The 27,755-nt window shown below is 38.6% G+C and overlaps 1 protein-coding gene across 5 annotated transcripts in view; it reads right to left on the bottom strand.

Annotated features, from left to right (window-relative positions):
* The window catches only part of LOC124795474, a 66,222-nt gene that overhangs the window by 9,309 nt on the left and 29,158 nt on the right, over positions 1-27,755 (bottom strand). Inside the window, exons 2-5 of one of the 5 annotated variants that reach the window (XM_047259505.1) lie at positions 16,357-16,501; positions 16,081-16,184; positions 14,978-15,137; positions 14,684-14,898 (exon numbers count right to left, since the gene is read on the bottom strand). In XM_047259505.1, coding sequence (XP_047115461.1) covers positions 14,684-14,898; positions 14,978-15,129 — 367 coding nt within the window. In that variant the 5' untranslated portion in view covers positions 15,130-15,137; positions 16,081-16,184; positions 16,357-16,501. The remainder of the gene's footprint in view (positions 1-14,683; positions 14,899-14,977; positions 15,138-16,080; positions 16,185-16,356; positions 16,502-27,755) is intronic. The other 4 variants (XM_047259506.1, XM_047259508.1, XM_047259509.1 and 1 more) reach the window with 4 other exon arrangements.

Raw genomic sequence — 27,755 nt, 5'->3', positions numbered from 1 at the left:
CATATCTCCCATTTCATCTTCATCTACATCCTCTTCCATTTCCATAATATTGTCCTCAAGTACATCACTCTTGTATAGACCCTCTATATACTCCTTCCACCTTTCTGCTTTCTCTTCTTTGCTTAGAACTGGGTTTCCATCTCAGCTCTTGATATCCACACAAGTGGTTCTCTTTTCTCCAAAGGTCCCTCTTTTTCCCGTAGGCAGTATCTATCTTACCCCTAGTGGGATATGTTTCTACATCCTTACATTTGTTCTCTAGGCATCCCTGCTTAACCATTTTGCACTTCCTGCCGAACTCATTTTTGAGACGTTTGTATTCCTTTTTGCCTGCTTCATTTACTACATTTTTATATTTTCTTCTTTCATCAATTAAATTCAATATTTCTTCTGTTACCCAAGGATTTCTACTAGCCTTCGTCTTTTTACCTATTTGATCCTCTGCTGCCTTCACTACTTCATCCCTCAAAGCTACCCATTCTTCTTCTACTGTATCTCTCTCCCACATTCCTGTCAATCGTTCCCTAATGCTCTCCCTGAAACTCTGTACAACCTCTGGTTCTGTCAGTTTATCCAGGTCCCATCTCCTTAAATTCCCACCTTTTTGCAGTTTCTTCAGTTTTAATCTACACTTCATAACCAATAGATTGAGGTGAGAGTCCACGCCTGCCCCTTGAAATGTCTTACAATTTAAAACCTGGTTCCTGAATCTCTGTCTTACCATTATATAATCTATCTGAAACCTTCGAGTGTCGCCAGACCTCTTCCATGTATACAACCTTCTTTCCCAATTCTTGAACGAAGAGTTAGCTATGATTATGTTAGGCTCTGTGCAAAATTCTACTAGGCGGCTTCCTCTTCCATTTCTTACTCCCATTCCATATTCACCTACTATGTTTCCTTCTCTCCCTTTTCCTGCTATCTAATTCTAGTCACCCATGGCTATTAAATTTTCATCTCCCACCACTATCTGAATAATCTCTCTTATCTCATCATACATTTCACCAATCTCATCGTCATTTGTGGAGCTAGTTGGCATATAAACTGGTACTACTGTGGTAGGCGTGGGCTTCGTTTCTATCTTGGCTACAATGTGTTCACTATGCTGTTTGTAGCAGCTTACCCGCACTCCTATTTTTTTTATTCATTATTAAGCCTACTCCTGCATTACCCCTATTTGACTTTGTATTTATAACCCTGTATTCACCACACCAGAAGTCTTGTTCCTCCTGCCACTGAACTTCACTAACTCCCACTATATCTAACTTTAACCTATCCATTTGCCTTTTTAAATTCGCTAACCTACCTGCTCGATTAACGGATATGACATTCCATGCTCCAATCCGTAGAATGCCAGTTTTCTTGCTCCTGATAATGACGTCGTCCTGAGTAGTCCCTGCCCGGAAATCTGAATGGGGGCTATTTTACCTCCGGAATATTTTACCCAAGAGGACGCCATCATCACATAACCATACAGTAAAGCTGCATGCCCTCGGGAAAAATTACGGCTATAGTTTCCCCTTGCTTTCATCCGTTTGCAGTACCAGCACAGCAAGGCCATTTTGGTTAGTTTTACAAGGATAGATCAGTCAACTACTGCAACTACTGAAAAGGCTGCTGCCCTCTTGAGGAACCACTCGTTTGTCTGGCCTGTCAACAGCAGATACACCTCTGTTGTGGATGCACCTACGGTACGGCTATCTGTATCTCTGAGGCACGCATGCCTCCACACCAACAGCAAGGTCCATGGTTCGTGGGGTTACTTACAGACTCATATCACTCATTCTGCATTCTTGAAAAGTGTTTAAGAAAGTCATATATGACTGTATATTGACTCAATAATAATAATAATAATAATAATAACGTGTGGGGTTTGTCAACCCCCATCTGGCGCATCCCCATTTGTTGGATAGGGGAATGCTTGGTAGATATGCTGGGGAGGTGGGAAATAAAATACCACATGTGGACGAAAATGACAACCAGAATCCATTCAGCATCTGACTTGGAGCAAGCAGCAGTATGGTCGGCATCTGTTCATCAGGAGATGCAGCTGTAAACATGCTCCAGGAACTCTCAATCCTTGGTCCTACACAACTAGCAAAGCTAGACAATTAACGACAAGCAAGCACGACACATACAAGTAGTGACAAAATTAACCAAGGTGGACAATCCACCCATTCCAAAGTGGCAACCAAGTGTTCTGATTCTGGGGAATAAGAGAGCAAGTCGCAGTGCTCTGGTAAACTTTCACAAAAAAACACACACGTATATGAGCACTTTCATTATTCAGACACTTATACAAGCAGGTAAGTTACACAATCTCACAACAGAACTCATTAAGCAGAAAATTCAAATTGTCGCCTTGCAAGAAACACGCTATACAGATTCAGATATGATAGGCTACAATAATTACAGAATCTTCAAAAGTGGAACAAATAAGAAAATTGACAAAAGAGCAGCACTATTGGGAATGGCCTTTATTGTAGGCAAAAAAGTGCTGGACTCAGACTCAATAACAGATGTGAAACCCATCAACAATTGACTAATGACCCTAAGAGTCAAAAAAAGAGAGAGAGAGAGGGGGGGGGGGGGGGGGGAAGAAAGATTCTGGGAAGAACTTGAAACACAGAGGGCCAAAATTGCAAAAGATGTGACTTCAATGCACTAATTGGCTGAGAACACAGACACAAGAAAACAGTAGAAAACTATTCAGCGCACAAATTTACCAATAGATATGGCACATGACTCATTGAATTATGCCAAAGAAAAACAATCTAAAAATTGTCAACCTCACTTTGGAAACATAAAAAAAAGAAGTGGCGATCACCCATCCAGCATTTGGGAGAATTTCAGATTGATCATGTTGCAATATCATATGACACCCAAAGAGAAATTCACAATGTCCAAGGATGCAGAGGTGCAAATATTGATTCGGATCATTATTTAACCAGAATAAAAATTAAATTCACACCCAAGAAGACATTTAAAAGAAAAACACTGCTGATCCCAAAATTTGATCTACACAAAATCAAAGACTCCAAAATCGCTGAAAAATGGGAAGAACAAGACAAACAAGACGCACAAGACTGGGAGAAATTTCAAACTAAAATCATCAAAACAGCAAAAGGTCTGATCCCTATTCACAAAAAATGAAAACACCCTCAGTGGAATCAAGAATGTTAGAACGCACTAAAAGAAAGAAGAAAGGCATTTCAAAGTTACTATTCGAACAAATCAGAAGAAACATACAACTAATTTTTTGAAAGGCTCAAACAGACTTTCTAAGATTTTAAGACAAATTAAACGAAAATATGTCAGTGAACAACTGCAGTCAAAAGAAGAAAACTTCAAAACGTACAATACAGACGACATCTATAAGAGCTTTGCAAACCAGATCAAAGGGTACTCACCACAAAACCTTTGCTTTCAAAAACAAGATGATAAATTGGCCCACACAAATAAAGACAATTGCCAAGTACAAGCCACATATTTTTCACAGCAATTAAATTGTCCAGAACCCAAAGAGAGATTCCTGAAAGTGCAGTCAGAAATATCACCACAGAACTTATCACCACCAACACAAGAAGTAGTTTATGTGCACATCAAGAAACTTAAAAGCGATAAAGCATCAGGGGAGGATAGAACTGTAGCAGTAGCAGAACTCTTGAAAAATTTAGGCCCAAATTCACTCAAAGATATTACTCAAATAATCCAAAACATCTGGCAAACTGAAAAAATCCCGGATGACTGCAAGATTGCTCTGATTCATCCACTACATAACAAAGGTAATAAATCAGATGTAAATAACTATAGGGGATTATCTCTTATCACCAGTCACCTTCAAAATTTTATCAGGTTGTCTCTTGAATAGAACAAAGCAGCAATTAGAACCCAAAGTAGCAGAATATCAAGCAGGATCTGACTGAACAGGACATGTCAGGAGCAACTTTTCAACATCAAAACCATACTCAAAATGCGAGCTCTCAGACAAAACCCTGTAGCACGCACATTTGTAGATTTCAAAACAGAATTCAATTCAATAGACAGGCCCTCACGATTCCAAATTTTATAAGAGAGAAGATTAGATCCCAAAACATGAGAAATCATAAAACCGACACTAATTGGCAAATAAAATTTATGGGGAGATCTCGGAACCCTTCAACATTCAACAGGTGTGAGACAAGGTGAGGGACTCTTTCCTATTCTGTTCAACATAGTTCTAGACAAAATTATGGGAGAATGGGAGAAAGAACTCAGGAAATGTGGGATTTGGATGCCAATCCGACTGAGTGTTGCCAAAAATAACCTCTACATACCATACCTTGCATTTGCAGACGACCTGGCAATACTAACAGAGGATAAGCAGACTGCAGTCAAACAGCTGGAAATACTCAAAGATTGTCTAGAAAATGTAGGTTTACAAATTTCATTTGAGAAAACTGAATTCTTTTGTTCAAGAACAGAAATTGCAAGCTGGAAAACAAAATATGGTAAAATTAACACGGTTCCATACTTTAAACCCCTTGGAGAAATCATCAAACTGACAGATATTGAAAAAGTCCTACAGCAACAACATCTCCTCCGAAAAGTTGAAAAAAGATTAGGGTTAATGCCAAACCTAAAAAAAAAAAAAAAAAAAAAAAAAAAATAGGGAGGGAGGGAGGGAGAGAGAGAGAGAGAGAGAGAGAGAGAGAGAGAGAGAGAGAGAAGGGTCAAGAGCGGCAAAAATTCGACATACAATACTGTCATAGAACCAGCAATCCTCTACGCAAGTGACACAAACTCATAACAGCAAACAACTTTAAGACATCAAAAAAGAAGAGAGAAAGATCATCAGGAAAATTCTAGGAGGAAGACATACTGAAGACGGTTATAGGCTAAAATCAATTAAAACAACAGAAAAGTTTTCAAACATCGAAATTGATATCAGCAAAAGGTGAATGAAATTCTTTGGTCACCTTAGCCGACTACCAGAAAATCGATTGACAAACAGAGTAATAGATTATGTAACCTCACTTAAGAATTCGACACCTTGTCTAGATGAAATTCGAAAGGACCTAACTAATGCAAATGTAAGATGAGTTGACATTCTAGAAAGAGACACCGTCTGACACAAAGTAGACAAATGGGAAGTTATATCAGAGCAACAAAAACAGTATGGATGAAAGTGGTCAAATGAGCGTAGACAAGCCTTTTCGGGAAGAATGAAAGCCCACTGGAAGAACAAGAAGAACTCAAAGAGATATTGATCGACTTATTTGCTAGACATCTTCCATTTCTGGGGAAAACTCGCCAATAAATAATAACAATAATAATAATAATAATAATAATAATAATAATAATAATAATAATAACTGTTCAGCATGCAGCCACATTTACAAATTAATTTATGATGTGACTGTAAAATTATGCATTCCATATCATTACAATTTATTGTGCAAATGATCAATGGAAGATGACTGTGCAGAAAAACTTCTGAGTGCCATAATAAGCATGCTGGATACCTCAGAAAACTGGTTCCAGTTAAATGGGTTGACACTGAACATTGCAAAAACCCATATGGTACATTTAAAAACCAAACATTAAAAATGTGTGGAACTTAAAATGCCACATAACAATCAACTTATGAAAGAAGTTGACATGGTTAAATTCCTGGGACTAAATGCGGACAGGAACTTAAGCTGGAATACATATACTGACTTCCTATTAAATAAACTATGCAGTTTTGCATTTCCAATGAAAATACTAACAGGTTCCACTGACTTGAGTACACAAAAAAATTGCTTATCATAGTTATTTTGAATCTGTTATCAGACATGGCATATTTTTCTGGGGAATTTCAAGCAATGTATCTCGAAAACTAAAACTGCAAAATAAAATTGTCAGATACATGTGTATTGCACAGGAAAAGAGTCTTGTCGCCCATTATTTCGAAACTACAAATCCTAACTGTTCCCTCCATATACATTTATAAAATTAAAATCTTCCTACACAGCAGACAAAAATTATTTGAGGTGAATCATTTTAACCACACATATAAGACGAGAAATAAAAATAATCTTAGGCTACCACACAGCAGTTGAAATTATATGCATGGACTCCACAGTATATGGACATAACAATATAAAACAAGCTATGAACAAAAACAGATTTAATATGAAGCCAGAAATTTTAAAAATAAGGCCACAGCAGCTTCCATGGGAGAAATGCTACTTTTCAGTAGAAGAATTCATAGGGGATGAAATGATAATTTGAGCAAGGGGGTAATTAAGTGCTAGATTTCATTGTAAGTATATATATAATAAAATTGTATATATAAAAAACAAAGATGCTGTGACTTACCAAACAAGAAAGCGCTGGTAGATAGATACAATAAAAAACACACAAACATACACACAAATTTTAAGCTTTCGCAACCCAAGGTTGCTTCATCAGGAAAGAGGGAAGGAGGGGGAAAAGACAAAAAGATGTGGGTTTTAAGGGAGAGGGAAGGAGTCATTCCAATCCCGGGAGTGGAAAGACTTACCTTAGGGGAAAAAAGGACAGGTATACAATCGCGCGCACGCGCACACACACATATATTGGTCTGTATATGTGCGGATGGGTGTGTGTGTGTGTGTGTGTGTGTGTGTGTGTGTGTGTGTGTGTGTGTCTACACCTGTCCTTTTTTCCTCCTAAGGGAAGTCTTTCCGCTCCCGGGATTGGAATGACTCCTTACCCTCTCCCTTAAAACCCACATCCTTTCGTCTATCCCCCTCGTTCCCTCTTTCCTGATGAAGCAACCTTGGGTTGCGAAAGTTTGAAATTTGTGTGTGTGTTTGTGTGTTTTTTATTGTGTCTATCTACCCGCACTTTCTCGTTTGGTAAGTCACAGCATCTTTGTTTTTTATATATATTTTTCCCATGTGGAATGTTTATTTCTATTATATTCATAAAAAAACTGTATTATTATTATGATGATGATGCTGTTTGTTAATATCAGCTGTTGTGTGTTTATGGTGAAATTTTACCACAAATTTTGGTGTGTCTCCTGCACCTGAATCAAATGATATAGATTATGTATGTTACGAGACAAAGAAACCACAATTCACAAGAAACCTCCAAGATGAGTGTCACCCTAATTAACAAGCATACCTTGTCTTCTCTTTCACTAACAAAGTGAGGGATCGTAAATTAGCAGTAAAGACTCACATAGGTGTAAACTTTCCTGACAGTTTAATAGATACTGGAAGTTCTTTAGTCAGTAAAAATAACTTCGTAATGCACTTAAATATAGGTGGTGTGTCGGGAGAAATGATGAACAAACTATATGGCTTAGAAATACTCTTAGGACAAATAAACTCAGTAAAAGTCATATGTTTGAATGAACATTCGCTTAAATGGGACAATGTCAAGCTACTAAATTCACTCTCATGATACAAGTTAGCATCGAGTTTTTGCAGAAAAAAGGGGTATGGGGGATCATGTATATTAGTTGAACAGACACAAAAATTTGAAGCCAAAACAACTTTCGACTGTTTAAATGAGGAACAGGTATTCGAAAGCTGTTGCACTGAGCTGTCTGAATACGGTTTACTTATCATAAGCATATATCATGTCCCGGAATATTGGGCTACTAGGGCATTTCTAGCTAGAAATTTGAATCTCTGCGGTAGGTTGCAGGTAGGGAAACCATATAAAAAAATTGTAATTTGTTTCGATTTTAATATAGATATAAGAGACGAAAACAGATTTGTTACCACCCTGAAAGATTTGTTGCCTACAAACAGCTTAACACTAAATTTTACTGAGTACACCAGGGTAACAGCCACTTCTGCCACAAGCATTGATAATATAGTGAGCAGCAAAAATTATGGGAATACAGAAAAAAAACATGTATTAGAATTAGTAATATCTGATCACTCAGAACTTTTTATGTCATTGCAATAACAGACAAAACATATAGGCCCACAGTAAAATTGATCAGAAATTTCAGCCAGGCAAATATACACACATTTATACTGAAATTAAAGGAAACCCACTGGACCTTCAGCAACCAGTGTTCAGTAAATAATAATTACAAGACTTTCATATCTGAATTCATGAACATTTTCAACAAATGCTTTCGCCTCGTATCAACACATGATAAATACAATAAAAGTAAGACATGGATTACGGAAGGTATCAGGATCTCTAGTATTAGAAAGAGGGAAATGCATAAGGAAGCAAAAACCAACCATGATGCTGAATTTATTAGGTACAAAATCAAATACAAAAAAATATTTGATCGGGTAGTTAAACAAGCAAAACAAATGGCAAACAGTAAATATATAGCTAATGCCTCAAATAAATCAAAAGCAGAATAGCAGGTTGTCAAGAAAGAAACAGGTACTGAAGAAACAAAACATTTTAATTACAAACTAGAAATTTGTGGGAATACTGTTACTAAGACTCAGTACATCTGTGAAGAATTTAATAAGTACTTCATAATCACTAACAAAATTCATAACTTCTTGCTTCCACAAATAAGACCTGATGCAGTGCTGCAGGAATCAAGAGAGTTTAAATTTACAGCAGTATCATGTCAGGAAGTGGCTAACATCATACAATCCCTAAAAAATCTTAAATCTGTGGGCTGGGGTGAAATTCCAATAAATATCATAAAGATAGGAAGTGACAGCATTGCACCTCAACTCTGTAAAATAATAAACCAATCATTTGATGAAGGCTGCTTTCCAAACAGACTGAAATATGCTGAAGTTTGTCCAATCTACCAAAAGGGAAAAAAAGATGATTTAGTAAATTACCGCCCAGTGTCTATACTACCAGTTTTCTCTAAAATAGTTGAACGAATAGTGTGTAATCAATTAGGAAAGTACAATAAAGAAGGTAATGTTATTCTAAATAACCAATATGGGTTTAGGAAGGGACGAAACATTTTACAAGCTGTAAATGAACTAATCTCTAAAGTAAGTAAATGCCTCAACAACAAACAAAGTGCAACTGCTATTTTTTGTGACCTATCAAAGGCGTTTGACACAGTAAACCATTAGCTACTGCTCCAAAAATTGGCTACCTAATGGCTTCCATGGAAAATCTATAAGATGGTTTTCATCTTATCTCAAACACAGACACCAAACGGTGGTGATACATCAAAAGGGAGAGAAAACTTGCTCTAGCTGGAAAGAAATACAAGCAGGCGTGCCCCAGGGCTCGATATTAGGACCACTTCTGTTCTCATATTACATAAATGACATGCCTAGCAAAGTAAATAGAGATATAATAGTTTACGCAGATGACTCAACTGCTGTAGTCTGCTGCAAAAACACTGCAGAATTAGTATGGACCATGAAACAAACTCTACAGGAAATTGAACAATGAATAAAAAATAATGCTATGAAATTAAATTTTGAAAAGCCCGAATCGTACACTTCAGGACCAAACAAACTACTGAATGCATACAACAAATAGAATATTCAGGTAAAGAACTGACGACAGTTGATTCTGCAAAATTTCTCGGGATAACTTTAAATAAAAACTTGATGATGGTTTTACACCATAATGGCAAAAAACTGCTGATTTTCTTAAAGCTTTCTATTTTTTTGTCTTCAGTCCTGAGACTGGTTTGATGCAGCTCTCCATGCTACTCTATCCTGTGCAAGCTTCTTCATCTCCCAGTACCTACTGCAACCCACATCCTTCTGAATCTGCTTTGTGTATTCATCTCTTGGTCTCCCTCTACGATTTTTACCCTCCACACTGCCCTCCAATGCTAAATTTGTGATCCCTTGACGCCTCAGGACATGTCCTACCAACCGATCCCTTCTTCTAGTCAAGTTGTGCCACAACTCCTCTTCTCCCCAATCCTACTCAATACCTCCTCATTAGTTATGTGATCTACCCATATAATCTTCAGCATTCTTCTGTAGCACCACATTTCGAAAGCTTCTATTCTCTTCTTGTCCAAACTATTTACTGTCCATGTTTCACTTCCATATATGGCTACACTCTATACAAATACTTTCAGAAACGACTTCCTGACACTTAAATCTATACTCGATGTTAACAAATTTCTCTTCTTCAGAAACGCTTTGCTTGCCATTGCCAGTCTACATTTTATATCTTCTCTACTTCGACCATCATCAGTTATTTTGCTCCCCAAATAGCAAAACTCCTTTACTACTTTAGGTGTCTCATTTCCTAATCTAATTCCCTCAGCATCACCCGACTTAATTCGACCACATTCCATTATCCTCGTTTTGTTTTTGTTGATGTTCATCTTATAACCTCCTTTCAAGACACTGTCCATTCCGTTCAACTGTTCTTCCAAGTCCTTTTGCTGTCTCTGACAGAATTACAATGTCACTGGCAAACCTCAACGTTTTTATTTCTTCTCCATGGATTTTAATACCTACTCCGAATTTTTCTTTTGTTTCCTTTACTGCTTGCTCAATATACAGATTGAATAACATCGGGGACAGGCTACAACCCTGTCTCACTCCCTTCCCAACCACTGATTCCCTTTCATGTCCCTCGACTCTTATAACTTCCATCTGGATTCTGTACGAATTGTAAATAGCCATTCGCTCCCTGTATTTTACCCCTGCCACCTTCAGAATTTGAAAGAGAGTATTCCAGTCAACATTGTCAAAAGCTTTCTCTAAGTCTACAAACGTAGGTTTGCCTTTCCTTAATCTATTTTCTAAGATACGTCGTAGGGTCAGTATTGCCTCAGGTGTTTCAACATTTCTGCGGAATCCAAACTGATCTTCCCCGAGGTCGGCTTCTCCCAGTTTTTCCATTCGTCTGTAAAGAATTCGCGTTAGTATTTTGCAGCTGTGACTTATTAAACTGATAGTTCGGTAATTTTCACATCTGTCAACACCTGCTTTCTTTGGGATTGGAATTATTATATTCTTCTTGAAATCTGAGGGTATTTCGCCTGTCTCATACATCTTGCTCACCAGATGGTAGAGCTTTGTCAGGAGTGGCTCTCCCAAGGCCATCAGCAGTTCTAATGGAATGCTGTCTACTCCCGGGGCCTTATTTCGACTTACGTCTTTCAGTGCTCCGTCAAACTCATCGCGCAGTATCGTATCTCCAATTTCATCTTCATCTACATCCTTTTCCATTTCCATAATATTGCCCTCAAGTACATCGCCCTTGTTTAGACCCTCTAGATACTCCTTCCACCTTTCTGCTTTCCCTTCTTTGCTTCGAACTGGGTTTCCATCTGAGCTCTTGATATTCATACAAGTGGTTCTCTTTTCCCCAAAGGTGTCTTGAATTTTCCTGTAGGCAGTATCTATCTTACCCCTAGTGAGATAAGCCTCTATATCCTTACATTTGTCCTCTATCCATCCCTGCTCAGCCATTTTCCACTTCCTGTCGATCTCATGTTTGAGACGTTTGTATTCCTTTTTGCCTGCTTAATTTACTGCATTTTTGTATTTTCTCCTTTCATCAATTAAATTCAATATTTCTTCTGTTACCCAAGGGTTTCTACTAGCCCTCGTCTTTTTACCTATTTGATCCTCTGCTGCCTTCACTACTTCATCCCTCAAAGCTACCCATTCTTCTTCTACTGTATTTCGTCCCACATTCCTGTCAATTGTTCCCTTATGCTCTTCCTGAAACTCTGTACAACCTCTAGTTCTTTCAGTTTATCCAGGTCCCATCTCCTTAAATTCCCACCTTTTTGCAGTTTCTTCAGTTTTAATCTACAGTTCATAACCAATAGATTCTGGTCAGAGTCCATATCAGCCCCTGGAAGTGTCTTACAATTTAAAACCTGGTTCCTAAATCTCTGTCTTACCATTATATAATCTATCTGAAACCTGTCAGTATCTCCAGGGTTCTTCCATGTATACAATCTTCTTTTATGATTCTTGAACCAAGTGTTAGCTATGATTAAGTTATGCTCGGTGCAAAATTCTACCAGACAGTTTCCTCTTTCATTTGTCTCCCCCAATCCATATTCACCCACTATGTTTCCTTCTCTCCCTTTTCCTACTCTCGATTCCAGTCACCTATGACTATTAAATTTTCGACTTCCTTCACTACCTGAATAATTTCTTTTATCTCATCATACATTTCATCAATTTCATCATCTGCAGAGCCAGTTGGCATATACACTTGAACTACCGTAGTAGACATGGGCTTCGTGTATATCTTGGCCACAATAATGCGTTCATTATGCTGTTTGTAGTAGCTTACCCGCACTCCTATTTTTTTTATTCATTATTAAACCTACTCCTGCAATGCCCCTATTTGATTATGTATTTATAACCGTGTATTCACCTCACCAAAAGTCTTGGTCCTCCTGCCACTGAACTTCACTAATTCCCACTATATCTAACTTTAACCTATCCATTTCCCTTTTTAAATTCTCTAACCTACCTGCCCAATTAAGGGATCTGACATTCCACGTTCCGATCCGTAGAACGCCAGTTTCCTTTCTCCTGATAATAACGTCCTCTTGAGTAGTCCCCGCCCGGAGATCTGAATGAGGGACTATTTTACCTCCGGAACATTTTACCCAAGAAGACGCCATCATCATTTAACCATACAGTAAAGCTGCATGCCCTCGGGAAAAATTACGGCTGTAGTTTCCCCTTGCTTTCAGCCGTTCGCAGTACCAGCACAGCAAGGCCATTTTGGTTAGTTTTACAAGGACAGATCAGTCAATCATCCAGACTGTTGCCCCTGCAACTACTGAAAAGGCTGATGCCCCTCTTGAGGAACCACACATTTGTCTGGCCTCTTAACAGATACCCCTCCGTTGTGGTTGCATCTACGGTACGGCCATCTGTATCGCTGAGGCACGCAAGCCTCCCCACCAACAGCAAGGTCCATGGTTCATGGGGGTTTCTATAAAACTGTATATTACTTCCAACACACACTGTTTGAATGAGTAACTACAAACTGATGATAAACAATGCACAGAAGACTGAGTACTGACTCTTGCACAAGGATAAATAAGTGAATCAACTATGACTGCACTGGCATTTACCATCTATGCTCTTCCTAAAATGGTTTAGGGAAAGATGAAACGAGTTACCCTAGGATGCTTCAGTAAGATTTAAGAATCACTTATCCTACATAATATCATTAAATTAATAGCTTAAGATGAAGGATTCTTCCTTTGCAAGAGACACAGTGCCTAATAAGGTCAACCTACAAACAAGAAGATGTACAGATGAAGTTCAACATTAAACCTGCGATATGTACATAGTTACTTGTAAATAACTCTGGGGTTTTATTAGATGACTGTGCAAAAACTAGAAGACATAAAGAAGAATCACACACATCAGTGGATAGAGCAGCTCTCCAGGTTTCAATTCATAAAACATGATATAGTATAGTTGCAAAGCACACCGCTAGCGGGCACGTGGCATGTAATGGAGTGATGCCCAGGTTTTGTGTCACTGAATCCCTTACATACGAATCAGCTGTGATGGTTCAGTGATGGTTTTGTGCCAAATATCATGTAAAAGCGCCAACAGACAAAACAATCCATGGGGGTACTAACACATTCTGTGAGACTGGTTGTTTTTGTGGTGTGAAGAAAACAGACTGGATGAGACTGTCAACATGGACGGCAGAACACTTGAGGGAATCATTCATCAAGAGCCCGAAGATGACAATGACGTACCCGAGCAGAACACTGCAGTGAGCTGTCTGGCACATTTTACACAAGCAATATGCGTAAAACAGTACTGGCAACAGTTGGTACGGTTGCTAACTACTCAGGACAATGAGATTAAGTCCGACTTTTGCAAGGACTTGCAGCAGCTACTGGAGAAACATGCTCTTTCACAGAAGTTTGTTTTCAATGACTAAGCCATGTTTCATGTGTCTGCAAAGGGGCATTGTCATAATAAAGATGCTTGGGGTGCAGAACATCCATTCAATATTGTGGAACACATTCGAAATTCACCTACAACTGTCTTTTGTGCTATGTCCTCTTCAAAAGTTTACGCACCATTTTTCTTCGCACAAAAAACAGTGATTGGTTTCATGTACCTGGACATGTTGTAGCAGTGGCTTATGCCACAATTACAGCAAGACAGTGGACATTTAATTTCACAGTAATACGGTGCTCCACCGCATTCTCCCCCCTCAGGCACCTGTGGTTGCCTCAGTGCCAAGCTGCCGCAGCATCCGAGTGGATGTGCTTCCCATCACGAGGCTCATCTTCCTCTTCAGTGGCTCCGGTGGTCACCTGACTTAAATCCTTGAGATTTCTCCTGATGGAGTTATGTCAAAGATTGTGTGTCTTTGCCTCTACTGCCACTTAATTTGGAGGAGCTGCACGGAAGGATAATTGATGCAGTCGCTGACATCAACTGTGACATGATGGGACATATGGCAACAGTTTAACTATCACACTGACATTTGAGTGTCAAAAAAGGTGCCCATATGAACCACCTTTAATATAAGTAATAAACTCGGAGAGGCACTTTGTCCACTGATGTATGTGTTGTTTCTGTAAGTCTTGTAGTTGTGTTCTTAAAGGCCGGAGGTACTTATGAATAACCTTGCATCTGAACATAATAAACAATTGTGAAAGAGTGAATAAGACATGAAATTCACATCAGGATAAGCAATAACAGCAATTAAGAAAGTAGAAAAAATTACACACACACTTGTGAAACAAATAAAAGAAAATTTTGCTAATGGATTTTTTCCTAGATAATATTACCCTTTTTTCCAGATGTTGAGGCAAGATTCTTTTTTAATGCATTTGGCGGCTGTGGAAAAATTGTTGGTACAGCATTCCACACTAACTTCTTCCTTTTTTCATTCATAAACATTCGATCAGTGAAATGCTGCTCGCACAAATACTTTACATGCCAAGCCTTGGGACCTCTTTCCAGTAAATCTTCTCGGCCTGCATTTGCTAACCACTGTGCAGCTCTGATAAGTAAAAAATATTTTTCAGGCAGTTCATTACACTAAACAAAAGGAAAACACAAAACAAATTTTAAAATATTACCGTGATTTTTCTCTGGGAATTCTGAACAATGACAGCGATGGATTACTTCCAAAATTATTGTTACACCATAAAGCAGCACAATAAGTTCCTTTTGGTCTTACATTGGAGTTTTGTAATCGTTTATCTTTAGCTGTTCTTTCTCCTGTCTGCATCTTGATTCCTAAATTAGAAATAAAATGTTTAGACAAAAATTAAGCAGCTACTATAATGACCACATTGAGCCTGTTTCCTGTTATAACACAGTCCAATCACAACTGATAAGGAGTGTAAACTTCATAACAAAAGTAAATTTTGCTGCATTATCACCACCTATGTCATTTTGAACACATGTTGAATGTTCCACATTATATTAATGCACTGTGAAGACGAACCATGGAACACACAAATCAATAATATAAGTAAGTAAATAAACAAATAAGACCTTCATTTGAGATTCCTCTTCCTCCACTCTTTCCCTCCACCATTACCTTTTCCTGTACATTTGTACAATCTGAATTAGTAAACCAAATGTATTATAAGACCTTCAACTTAAATTGAAGTAGTTTTACACAAAATTTTCAATAAGTATGAAAATTCAAATAACTTCACATCACATACTGTACTAGTATGCAATTCTGATCTTTGATAGAATGCAGTTTTTTTTCTCCTACTTACCTGCTAAAATTGCTTGTTTACAGCTATTTTTTTTATCTCGGATATTCATGTTTGACAATCCTATTGGACATTTCAAAAGTCTGATTTTTGTATTAATGGATATTTATGACTGTTATACTAATCACACCATCTGACAGAATGAACACTCATATGGCTAACAACAGACAAGATGTTACTGGCAGAAATCAACAGACATAGATTCTGTGATGACTGACATGGACTTTAAGAACTGATAACCCCTGCCCAATGACACAAATAATGATCAGTATGGAAGTAACAGCAATTGGTGCATTTGAAGATGGAGTCTAAATATTTTCCCAGCTGCTGCAACTGATATTACTCACCATCAACAAATCATGAATTTCTAGTGATCTAGACTCATTTGCACAAGCATGTTATGGAAATAAAATTAATTGAAGTAACTTATCTTATTGCATGCAGACACTTACACATGACTCAGAAAGTTGAAAATCTCCCACAAGTGTGACACACAAATTATATCCCCACTTTCTGATGTCATGGATGTCTCTACGTGGCGAGGTATTCATTTTACCTGAAACATTCAAAATGAGTCTGAAAATGTTACAGAAACTTTGGTCTGCTGAATTTGTTCATTGGTTATTCTGATATCAGTCCTTTATCCATGTAGAAAATGTCATTCTATAGCCAAAATGAGTATGGTCAAGAAATATTCTTACTCGAAACAATGTAATATTTCTACATACCGAATATCAGATTGGCCAGAATTGTTTTCTGTACAAGTCACACTGCTGCTGTCTCTTACATCTGCACTAGCTACAGGTACAATGCTGCTCCAGGAAACAGTCACCCATTTACTGGACACCATGACTGATACCAACAAAAATTAACCTGTTAAGATAAATGATACTTGCATACATCTGCCACCACATTTATATGGTTTACATTCTAAGGAATGCAAATTAACTACACTTACTGTCATATTTTTCATTTGACCACTGTCACCTGATAATACTGGGGATGATTAATTTAAATTATGCTACAAGTGCTACAATGAATTATAATAATAAGGTTGTATATCTACAAATTTTCTCTGGCTATTATTTTACACACACACACACACACACTGACCAGCCAAAACATTACGATCATCTACCTAATAGCCGGTATGTCCAACACTGGCACGGATAACAGTGGCCAAAAGTCACGGCACGGCAGCAGTGAGGCCTCGGTAGGTCGCTGGATGGAGCTGGCACCTCATCTACATACAAAACTCACCAAAATCCTGTAAATTCGGGGTAGTGGGACGATAACCTCTGACGCCATGTTCAATCGTACTCCAGATGTGTTCGATCAGGTTCAGACCTAGCGAGTTGGGGCGCCGGCACATCAATTAGAACCCGCCACTGGGTTCCTCGAACCACTCCATCACACTCCTGGCCTTGTGATAAGGCACATTACAGTATATTTTTGAAAAATACCACAGCCTTCGGGAAATGTGACGGTCACGAAGGGGTGTACAAGGTCTTCAACCAGTTTCCAATACTCCTCGGCTGTCACGGCACCTCGGACGAGCTCCACTGGACCTGTGGACGCCCACGTGAACATTTCCCATAACATAATGGAGTGACCACCAGCTCGTCTCTGTCTCGCAGTACAGGTGTCGAAGAGCTGGAGGCGACAGATTCGAGCGCTCCCACTGAGGACAAAAAAGGTATCGGGATTCATCAAACCGTGCAAGGCTCTGCCACTGCCCCAATGTCCAGTGCCAGTGGTCGTATGCCCACGTCAGTTGTAGTTGTCGATGTCACAACATTAACTGGCACACGCGTGGGTCGTCGGCTGTAGTGGCCCACCATTAGGAGTGTTTGGTGCACCGTGTGTACAGAAACACTTGTACTCTGTAAAGCATTAAAGTTAGTTCCACCACCTGTTTCATTTCACCAGTCTGCCCAGCCTACAGTGTCAGACAGCAGTAATGAGGGGTGGCTGGGCGTGGTTTCACCTCGGTATCGCCACGTGTTGAAGACACTCACCACAGCACTCCTCAAACACCGTTGAAATTGTGCAGTTTCTGAAATGCTCGTGCCGAGCCTCCGTGCCGTCGTAATCTGCTGTGAAACTTGGATAGATCCCGTGTCTTCCCCATTCATCACACGGACAGCACGCTCACTTATACTACGTGCACCGTGCAAGTTTGTGACTAGCACTCATTCATTGCCAGGTGATGCTGCTATTGCCCGGACGGATTTATATCGATAGTAAGTCTACGATCCTAATGTTCTGGGTGGTCGGTGTATCTAGAAGATATTTTTCATCACAATATAAAAAAAATACAAATCAGGCCCATGGATCATACAAAATATTACAAACAGTGCATCTAACATACATACATTCACTCCTCTTAACTGTTTCGACAAATTATCGTCCATCACAGTGGAAAAAGGCAGTAACTGCACTTGAACTCATACAAAAGACACAGCAGATAAAATATTTGGAGATACACTGAAGCAAAAACAATGTGGAAATGTTTAAAACACGAACAAAATAAATTGAAAATTTGATACACTCTAGACGCAATACTCAAATGCTTTGGAGCCAACTGCCCATCAAAACAAAAGAGTGTAAATTATACCAAACATTAGGAGAATGGGTGGTTAGTAATTGAGCTCAGAGTAGAATTATTGATTCAAGCTGTGAAATCAGAGCTATCTGCAGTCATCAACTAAAGTAATTTAGAACAAATACTGGAAAATTCTCAATTATTCCATTTGGAAATTAAAAAAAAATAGTTACTTAGTAAAGATAAATAGTACCTAGACTGAAATATCTACTGTGTAGATATGATAAAACAAGACTCATTATTGTAAAATTAGGAGGTGACAGAACATGTGGCCAGTGTTTACCTTGAGGAAGTGAAATATTAAGTAGGACTACTGAAAAAAAAAAAAAAAAAATCACAGTACCAGCTTTTGGAAACTTCATGTTCCTTCCTAAGCAAAGTGCGAAAAGCTGGGGAAGGAGGGGAGGGATGGGGGGGGGGGGGGGGTTTGAAAGGAAGGGGCAGATCAGTCAGACCCTACGCTGATATGGATCCACATTCCTTGAGTACAAGGGCAGGTGTCGGAATTAGAAAGTGTAGCATGTCAAAGATAGTACACAGTGAGCAATGTGTCAACTACAGTTCTTATATGACAGAATGAGAAGTAAAGAGGCTGTCACCAATTTAGCTAACTGTGTATGGGGTTGCACAAGGTTTTTAGGTGATTCTCCATCCACTCCAGATAATTGTCACTGAAGTATTAAGGTTGCTTACACACAGCCAATCTCGTGTACTTGTCAAATTTAAAACATTCTTTAAACTTAATTATTCTTTCAAAACTGACCATGAGTGAGAAATGTGGGAGCTGTAGTGAGTAGAGGGATTTGTTGCCAATCTTGTAGGAGATATTTTCACTGGGGGAAGGGGGGGGGTGGGGGGTGGGAAGGCAGTGGGGAGAATGTTGCGAGAACAGAAGAGGCTCTCTCCTGGAACTGTGGAGTAGCAGAGTATGGAGTATGAACAGGAAAGAAAAATCTGTGCCCTTCAGGCACAGTTGGAGGAAGCAAGGAAGGAACTGATAAGGATCAAGGGAGATGGGGGGAGGAGGGTGGTTGGGAACTGGCAGCTGGTAGGAGGATAGGAAGAAAGAGAACACGATCTGACAGTTTTATCAACAACACCAAAAACAGATATCTAACACTGCCAGAGTTAAGTGGAGAAGAGCCTCAGGTAGAACGAGGAGCAGGAAATGTGCAGCACACTTCAACCAAGGCCAAGAAGCCTAGGAATGGACAAAATATTAGGAAGAAAAAAGTGCTGCTGCTAGATAGTAACCATGGGTGAGTTGTAGGCCCTCAGTTACAGGAAAGTTTAGGGGCAGCGTACCAGGCCACCAGTATCTTCAAGCCAAATGCAGGGTTAAGTCATGTGACAGAGGACCTAGGGTCTTTATGTAAGGACTTTACAAAAGAGGACCATGTAGTGATGGTGGGGCAGGAAACAGTTTAGGCAGGGATGGGGCATATGACATAGGTGGTGACCTGGGCAAGATAGCTTCCCTGACTCATGGCACCAACGTACACTTCGTTGATCTGTTCTGGCGTCATGATCAACCACACCTTGATGGAGCTGTGAGGCGAATAAATGTGGGGTTAGGGATGGCTCTGAGGACACCCCTGTCTAAAGAGAATCTCCAGCAGTTTAAAAATACTGAAACAATCACTCACAAGACAGATTTTAACACTTCAAATATCACACATACTTGATGGGGAAAAAAAAAAAACAAAAAAAAAAAAAAAAAAAAACCAACCATTGGAAAGAGTAACAAGAAGCATTTCAGAGACTTAACAATCCTCCATCAAAATATGCAACCAATAAAAAATAAAATACAACTATTAGAAGTTGAGCTTCAATGTTTGAACTGCACAGTAGTTTGTATTACTGAGCACTGGTGTAAAGACACAGAAATGCAACATGTAGTATTATCATTGTATGAAAGGGCAAACTCTTACTGCAGAACCGCTGCAAGGGGTGGAGGATCATGTATTTACGAAGGCATTTCAAAAAGTAAAGATACAATGGCTCACAGTCCTTAAATAGAACATTTATTTAGAAAATGTCAGTTACATCTTATTAACTTGATTATTTGTTATTTTTCAACATAATCACCCCCATTACCCAAACATTTGTTAAGTTGGTGCACAAGCTTTTGCATCCCACAGTCATAGAAGGTTGCCGCCTGTTGTCAGAGCCACATTTCAACTTAATCTTTGATCTCTTCATCGTCATGGAATGATTTTCCACCAAGATGTGACTTCAGGTAATGAAAGACACGGAAGTTGATGGGTGCAAGGTCCAGGCTGTATGGCGGATGGTCCAATATGTCCAATTTGAAATGTTTGAGTAGTGGTTTCGTTACGAGCGCTGTGTGAGGCTGAGCATTGTCATGAAGCAAGCGGACTCCACTTGTCAGCATTTCCCTGCGTTTGTTTTGAACTGCCATTCGAAGACATTTCAAAGTCTGGCAATATGCAGCAGCATTAATTGTCATTCCAGGAGGCATAAATTCCAACAGAAGAATGCCTTGTCCGTCCAAAAAAACAGAAGCCATGATTTTCTTAGCTGAAATTGACGTTTTGCATTTCTTGGCTTTTAGTGAATTCAAATGGCACCATTGCATTGATTGTTGCTTGGATTCGGGTGTATGGTGATAAACCCACGTCTCATCACCTGTCACAATGTGATCAAGGAACTCATCACCTGCTTCAGCATAGCGTGTGACGAAGTTTATCGCAAAGCCCATCCTTTTCTTTTTGTGTTCTTCCGTTAACAGTTTTGGAACCCAGCACGCACACAATTTCCTGTACCCTAACTTGACAGTCACAACATCATAAAGAGTTGTCATTGACATGTCCGGTATGATCTGATGCAATCCTTTCAATGTGAGATGTCTATTCACACGAACTGCTTCCTCCGTTCTCCGAGGAAGGGCATCAGAGATCACAGATGGCCGACCTGATCTTTGTTCGTCATGAACATCAGTCCTACCTTCAGAGAAATGACGACACCATTTCGTTACATTTTGTCGATCCATAATGTTCCCATAAACAGAAACAATTTCTTTGTGAATATCCGCTGGTCGCTGATCTTTGCATGAAGAAAACGTATGACAGAGCGCACTTCGCATTTGGCGGGATTCTGAATCGGCGCAGCCATTTTAAACGCGACCTACTCCAACCAGAAGCAACGTTCAACTGCCGAACAACCGCGAGGAGAAAGCTAACGGGTCAAGGTTAACACCACTGTTGCCAACTTGCTCGCCAAAACTCTTCCGTTCCTCTGGAGTACGGTGTATCTTTACTTTCCAAAATACCCTCGTATATCAGGAAAGGAACACAGTTCAAATCAAGACATGACCTCACTGCAGTAAGTGAAGACAAACACTTTGAAATATCAGGTATTGAATTAACATGGCTTGATATCACCAAGAAATTAATGATTTTGTGAGTGTATAGATCTCCCAGTGGTAGTGTGAACACTTTTTTCAATGAATTAAGACAAGTTCTAGATAAAGTCTCAAGTACAAAGGTCAACATAATTCTGTGTGGGGACACCAACACTAATATCATAAATGAATCCAGCAGCACCTTCATAAACATCCTTCAAAGTTTTGGCCTGTCCCTACTGGTCAACAGTGCGAAAAGGGTTACTACAATGACTGCATCAGTAATTGGCCATGTGGCCACAAATACGGACAGGGAAAAATGTGATGTAGCTGTAAAAGATCTCTGACTATCAGACCATCTCTGTCAAATAACAACAGTAAAATCAGGCAGTGAATCATTCCCTAAACTACAAGCCTAAAAATGGCATTATCAGAAATCAAAAGATTTTTCAAAAGAACTAGAAAAACAAAGCTGGGATGAAGTGTATAAGGAAACCAATGTGAACATGAATTCTCTAAATTCTCCACATTGTTTAAATTGAACTTTGAAAAGGCATTTCCAAAAGTATGCATGTCTGAATCAACAGCTCACAAAAACAGATGGATAACAGCATCTATTAAGAAGTCCTCTCAAACACTTAAACACCTCAGTTCCATGTAAAAGATTCACAATGATCCAGAATTCTTAAATTTCTATCATAGAGACAAAAAGATCTATAGGAAGGTGCTGATTGCTGGAAAATAGTCATTTAATGACAAACTAATATATAATGCACAGAATAAAAGCAAAGCAGTCTGTGATGTTATGAAAAAGGGAACGGGGAGAGGCAAACAAATGCGGAATAACATACTGCTAAGGGAGGGGGATAAGGCAATAAATGATCCACAACACTTAGCAAACTATGTAAATAAGCATTTTTCGAGTATCGCAGAGAAGTTACAGCAAAAATTCCTGAAAACAAATATAACACCTGTAAATAATGTTGCACTAAATAAAATGATATTATTTCCAACCACAGAGAATGAAATCAATAAAACTGTTCAAAAACTAAAAAATAAAAAGTCAGCAGGCTTAGGTGAAGTACCAATGTGCGTACTGAAACATACAAGGCCCCTTAACAAATATAATAAATGAATCCTTCACATCAGGGACATTTCCAGAGCAGCTAAAACAGGCAAGAGTTGTATCTTTGCTTAAGAGAGGTAATGCAGAAGACATAGAAAATTACCAGCCCATTTCCCTGCTGTCAGCATTCTCACAAATAATAGAAGCAATTATGAAAGACAGGTTAATGAATTACCTGAATAAATACAATCTTTTAAGCGAATCACAGTTTAGTTTCCGAAGTGGCAAAAATACGAAGTCAGTCATAGTAGAATTCACAAAAGTTGTACTTGATGCTCTTGATAAAGGTGAGTGTGTCAGAGGCATATTTTTGGATCTTTCAAAGGCATTTGATACAGTCGACCACAAGATTCTATTAAATAAATTAGAAGCATTAGGAATAAGAGGGGTAGCTAATGACTGGTTTTGATCATACCTAGCAGATAGGGTACAAAGAGCAGAGATAACACATACTTCAAATAGATCTAAACATTTACTGAAACACTTATCAGAACCAAAATACATTAATATAGGGGTTCCGCAAGGTAGCATATTAGGACCAATACTATTCCTGATATACATCCATGACTTTCCCTGTATAGTGTTACTCATGGTGAAAAAATTATCTTTGCTGATGACAGCAATATTATAGTCACTGAGAAAACAAGAGAATTCCTTGCCGAGAAAGCAAATGAAACTCTCACGGAAGTTTACGATTGGTCAATAAGTAATAAAGTGACATTGAACATAAAGAAAATTAATGCCATGAATTTCAGTTTGAAGAGGAGAAATGACAATGTTAAATTAAATGTAGATGGCACCTCTATAGACTGTGTAACAAATGCAAAATTTCTAGGAATGAATATTGATTCTAAGTTGAAATGGTGTGAAAACACAAAGGTACTTGCAAACAGAATGTCATCAGCATGTTATGCCCTTAGAATCCTATCATCACTGAGTAGCATACAGTGTCTTTTAGTTAAGTATTATTCATATGTACACTCAATTCTTAGCTATGGCATTCTTAGCTATGGCATTTCCAAACTCCAGAAAAGAGCCATAAGAATAACAAACAAAATACTAGTTGGGCTCGTTGTAAGGATTTGTTCAAAACACTGGGGATTTTAACTGCTCCATGTGAATACATTTACCAGTCAGTTGTACACGTCAAAAATAACATTGGTAATTACTGCACAAGCAGCTCTGTCCATGACCATACAACAAGAGAAAGACTCAACTTACATTTACCAAGAAAAAATAAACATAAAACTCAAAACAGCATTTTCTACTACGGAATAAAACTGTACAATAAAATATCAAAAGAGATTAAAGAAATTGCAAAAGTACACTTATTTAAAAATGCAGCTAAAAGGTACCTGTTATGCAATACATTTTATACATTGAAGGATTACTTAGATAAAACAGAGTAGGGGTTTGATAAAATATGTTATACAAATAAATAATAATATTAATAATGATAATAAAACATCCAACATTCCACATAACACCTTCACTTTATGTTTTTTTTTCCTTCTTTTTTTCCTTTCTAGAAACACTCTCCTCTCAAGCTATGCATAGCACAATACTAACACCTCTTCCTCTTTCTGAGTTCAACATCTCACTCATTATGGAGGGATGCTGACTCAGTTTTTCAGGATAGCAATTAGGAAGGTGAGGTACAGAAAATGGCCCAGAGATCACCATTGTGTGTGTGTGTGTGTGTGTGTGTGTGTGTGTGTGTGTGTGTGTAGTGAAGTGCTATGAAACAATGTATGTATAGTGTGTGCAGTGACTGATAGTGAGATATGAGTGCACAGTGTGACATTACATTATTTAATAAGTTATTTGTAAAAAAAAAAAAAAAAAAAAAAAAAAAAAATATCTGATGATTGTCTCTAACTAGAAGTCTGTAAATATATGTGTATACAAATTAGCTCATTTTAAATTGGTCTACACTTGTAAATACTTTGACTCGTCCTATATCCTTGTAAAAAGATATCTACGGATTAATAAAGCTACTACTACTACTACAACTACAACTATACCCAAAGAAACTGGGAAATGAAACTATCAAAATCTTAGTGATCAGTTGCTGAAGCATTAATAATGAAGTACCAGAGTTTGAAGCACTCAAAAAGGGAGGAAGGAAAGAAAGAAAGAAAGAAAGAAAATAGAGATGATGTGTTTGTCACAATACACAAGAAATGCAAATCCAGTGTGATATAAATTGAAGCTGGATGTCAGATACATTGAGGAAGACTCATTATCAAGGGTGGACATAAACTTATAATCAGATTTTTTACCAGCCAGGAGACTTACCCCCACAAGAAACCAAAAACTTTAAATAAAGCCTCAGCTCGATTTTAGACATGCTCCTCAAATGTAAACCCCTCAATGGAGGAAAATTTAATCATCTGAAGATTGACTGAGCTAATTCAAGTTATGTAAGTGGTAGCTGTGAGAAGAATCCCACAAAACAGTACTAAATGCTTTCTTTGAAAATTATTAGAACAAATAGTTCAGAGGTCCACTCATAACAGAAACAAATTATATTTAATGACCTCAAATAGACCTGAACTCTTTGAGGATGCCCAGAATGAAAGTGGCACCAGCACAGCTACAAAAATTAGAATGATCTAAATCTTCTGTAAAGTAGTTAGAGACAGTAGCATTGTAACTCAGGGGAGAAGTAGAAACATTTAGCTGTGGGCAGGAGCAGCTAGACAAACTTTGGCTCAAAATTAGCAAACTAGATGACCAATCAATGGAGACATATGTACTTAGTAAAACAGTTAATGATGGGAGTATTTTCCACGGTGTAAGTTACAGTATATAAATTTCTAAATAAACAGTAACTACTGCACAATAAATGTAAAATATGCCATAGCAGTGTAGATGGAGATGTGCTGAATAATATGTTTGGCTGTCAAAGGAGCAAAGTGTGAAGCACTCATTGACTACCACAGCAGTGTTGAATAGAAGGACCCCTCACAAACCCCAGAAATTCTGGTCATATGTTAAGGCTGTTAGTATTCAGAAAGAAATGGATGACAGAAATCGAACATGGGGACAGCAAAGCAAAACCAGAAATGGTGAAATGTCCCATTGTACTGGAAGATCCAGGGGTAGTGCCTCAACTTAATTCTCAATCCACTGCAAAGATGGGTTACATAGATATTACTGTCACTAGCATTAAGAAACACAGCTGAAATCGCTAAAACTGAACACAGCAATTGGGCACAGTGAACGTGCAGTCAGATTCTGTATAGAATATGATCTGCCCCTTCCCTCCAACCCCTCCCTCTCCTTCCCCAGCTTATTGTCCTTTGCTTAGGAAGGAACATGAAGTTCCTTGCACAGTGGTTCGAAGAAAGCAGAAGTCACACCTATCTACAAAAAGCACAACAGAAGTGATCCACAAAACTATTGTGCAACATCACTAACACCTCTCTGTTGTAGAATCTTAGAACATACTTTGAGATCAACCAGCAAGGATCCTGAAAACTCTGGTCACGTGAAATCAAACAAACACATTTTTAACATGACACGATGAAAGGCACAGAGCAATGCAAGTCAGTGGACATAGTATTTCTTGACTCTGAAAACCATTTGAATCAGTACCTCACTGATAATTTGAGCCAGTACCAGTACTTATTAATGAGACTAGATCAAATGAGATATCAAACAAAATTTGTGACTGGAGTAAGGATCAAGAGTTGTTAACAGACATCGAAGCAATTTCAAAAGTGCCCCAGGTAAGTGTGTTGAAACCTATGCTGTCCATGCTGTATATTAATGACCTGACAAGCAATACTGACAAGCAATACTAATAGTAACCTCTGAATTGTTGCAGATGATGTGGTTATCTATGAAGCACTGTCTGAAAAAGCTTCACAAATATTCAGTCTGATCTTCAAAGTGTGGCAAAAATTGGCAACTAGTTTTAAATGTAGATAAAGTAGATGGCAGACTATTGTTAGTTAGTAGGATACTGAAAAATGCAGTCCATCAAAAAATCTCACAGAGATTGCTTACGAAACATTTGTCTAACCCATCCTAGGATATTGCAAAAATGTATGGGACCCATATAAAACAGGTCTACGAAGATGTCTCGAATGTATGAAAAGAACGACAGCAGGAATAACCACAGATTTGTTTGCTCACTGGAGAGCATCACTGTAAAATTGAAAAACGTGAACTGTCACAGGTTTTCCAAGTCAGACATTAACTATCCCATAAAAGCCTAATTATGAGGTTTCAAGAACCAGTACTATGCAATTAACTCGAACATTTGGAATTTTGGACAGTCTTTGTCTTCGTGAAATGACCTATTACTGATTCAGAAATGTGTGTCTATATAAGAGATACAAATCTGAATCAGTTAGGCTTTCTGGATTTAGTGCGACTTCACTTCAGGAGTAGAAGAAACGCGTGAAAATGTGAGCAACTGGCAATGGAGCTATGGAGATAGTACAGCCCAACCCTATTGCCTCCCTCTTTAATCTAGATTTGTGGAGCAGAAGGGGAATGGTGACCACTCTCTGTGTCAACCAGTTTCCTTAGACATTGTCAAACAATGGAAAATCTGATATGGGATAATGACAATATTATGAACTACGTGCGACCACTGCCTCTGGCCACTGAGGCCAGACCGTGAGCACCTGTGCCTGTTGTGAGAAGCAGTCTGGGTGGTGGGGGTAAAAAGAGTGGGGAGCATGAGGTGGAGTAGAAAGCTATGTAGCACTGGGGGGGGTTTAAGTCCTGTTCTTGGAGAAAATTCTACATCTAGTGCTTACACCTCACAGCACCAAGTTCATAGCCGCTGTCTCTATTACATGTACTGGTGCACATGCAAATAACTGTCACTTCTTTTACTACAGAAATCCAGTTGAAACATGGTGTACAATGGTGGCATCTTCAAAACAGATCTTACGCCCATTCGTAAGATTATGTTCTACAGTCATTTACGTCTGAAATTTTTTAACTTTATGGGCAATATATGTTTAGTGCAGCAACTAGACATCTATAATTTGTTTCATTTGCCGGTGATACA

This window comes from Schistocerca piceifrons, chromosome 4, assembly GCF_021461385.2.
Source record: "Schistocerca piceifrons isolate TAMUIC-IGC-003096 chromosome 4, iqSchPice1.1, whole genome shotgun sequence".
Taxonomy (NCBI): Eukaryota; Metazoa; Arthropoda; class Insecta; order Orthoptera; family Acrididae; genus Schistocerca; species Schistocerca piceifrons.
This window is presented reverse-complemented; position numbering and strand designations above follow the sequence as displayed.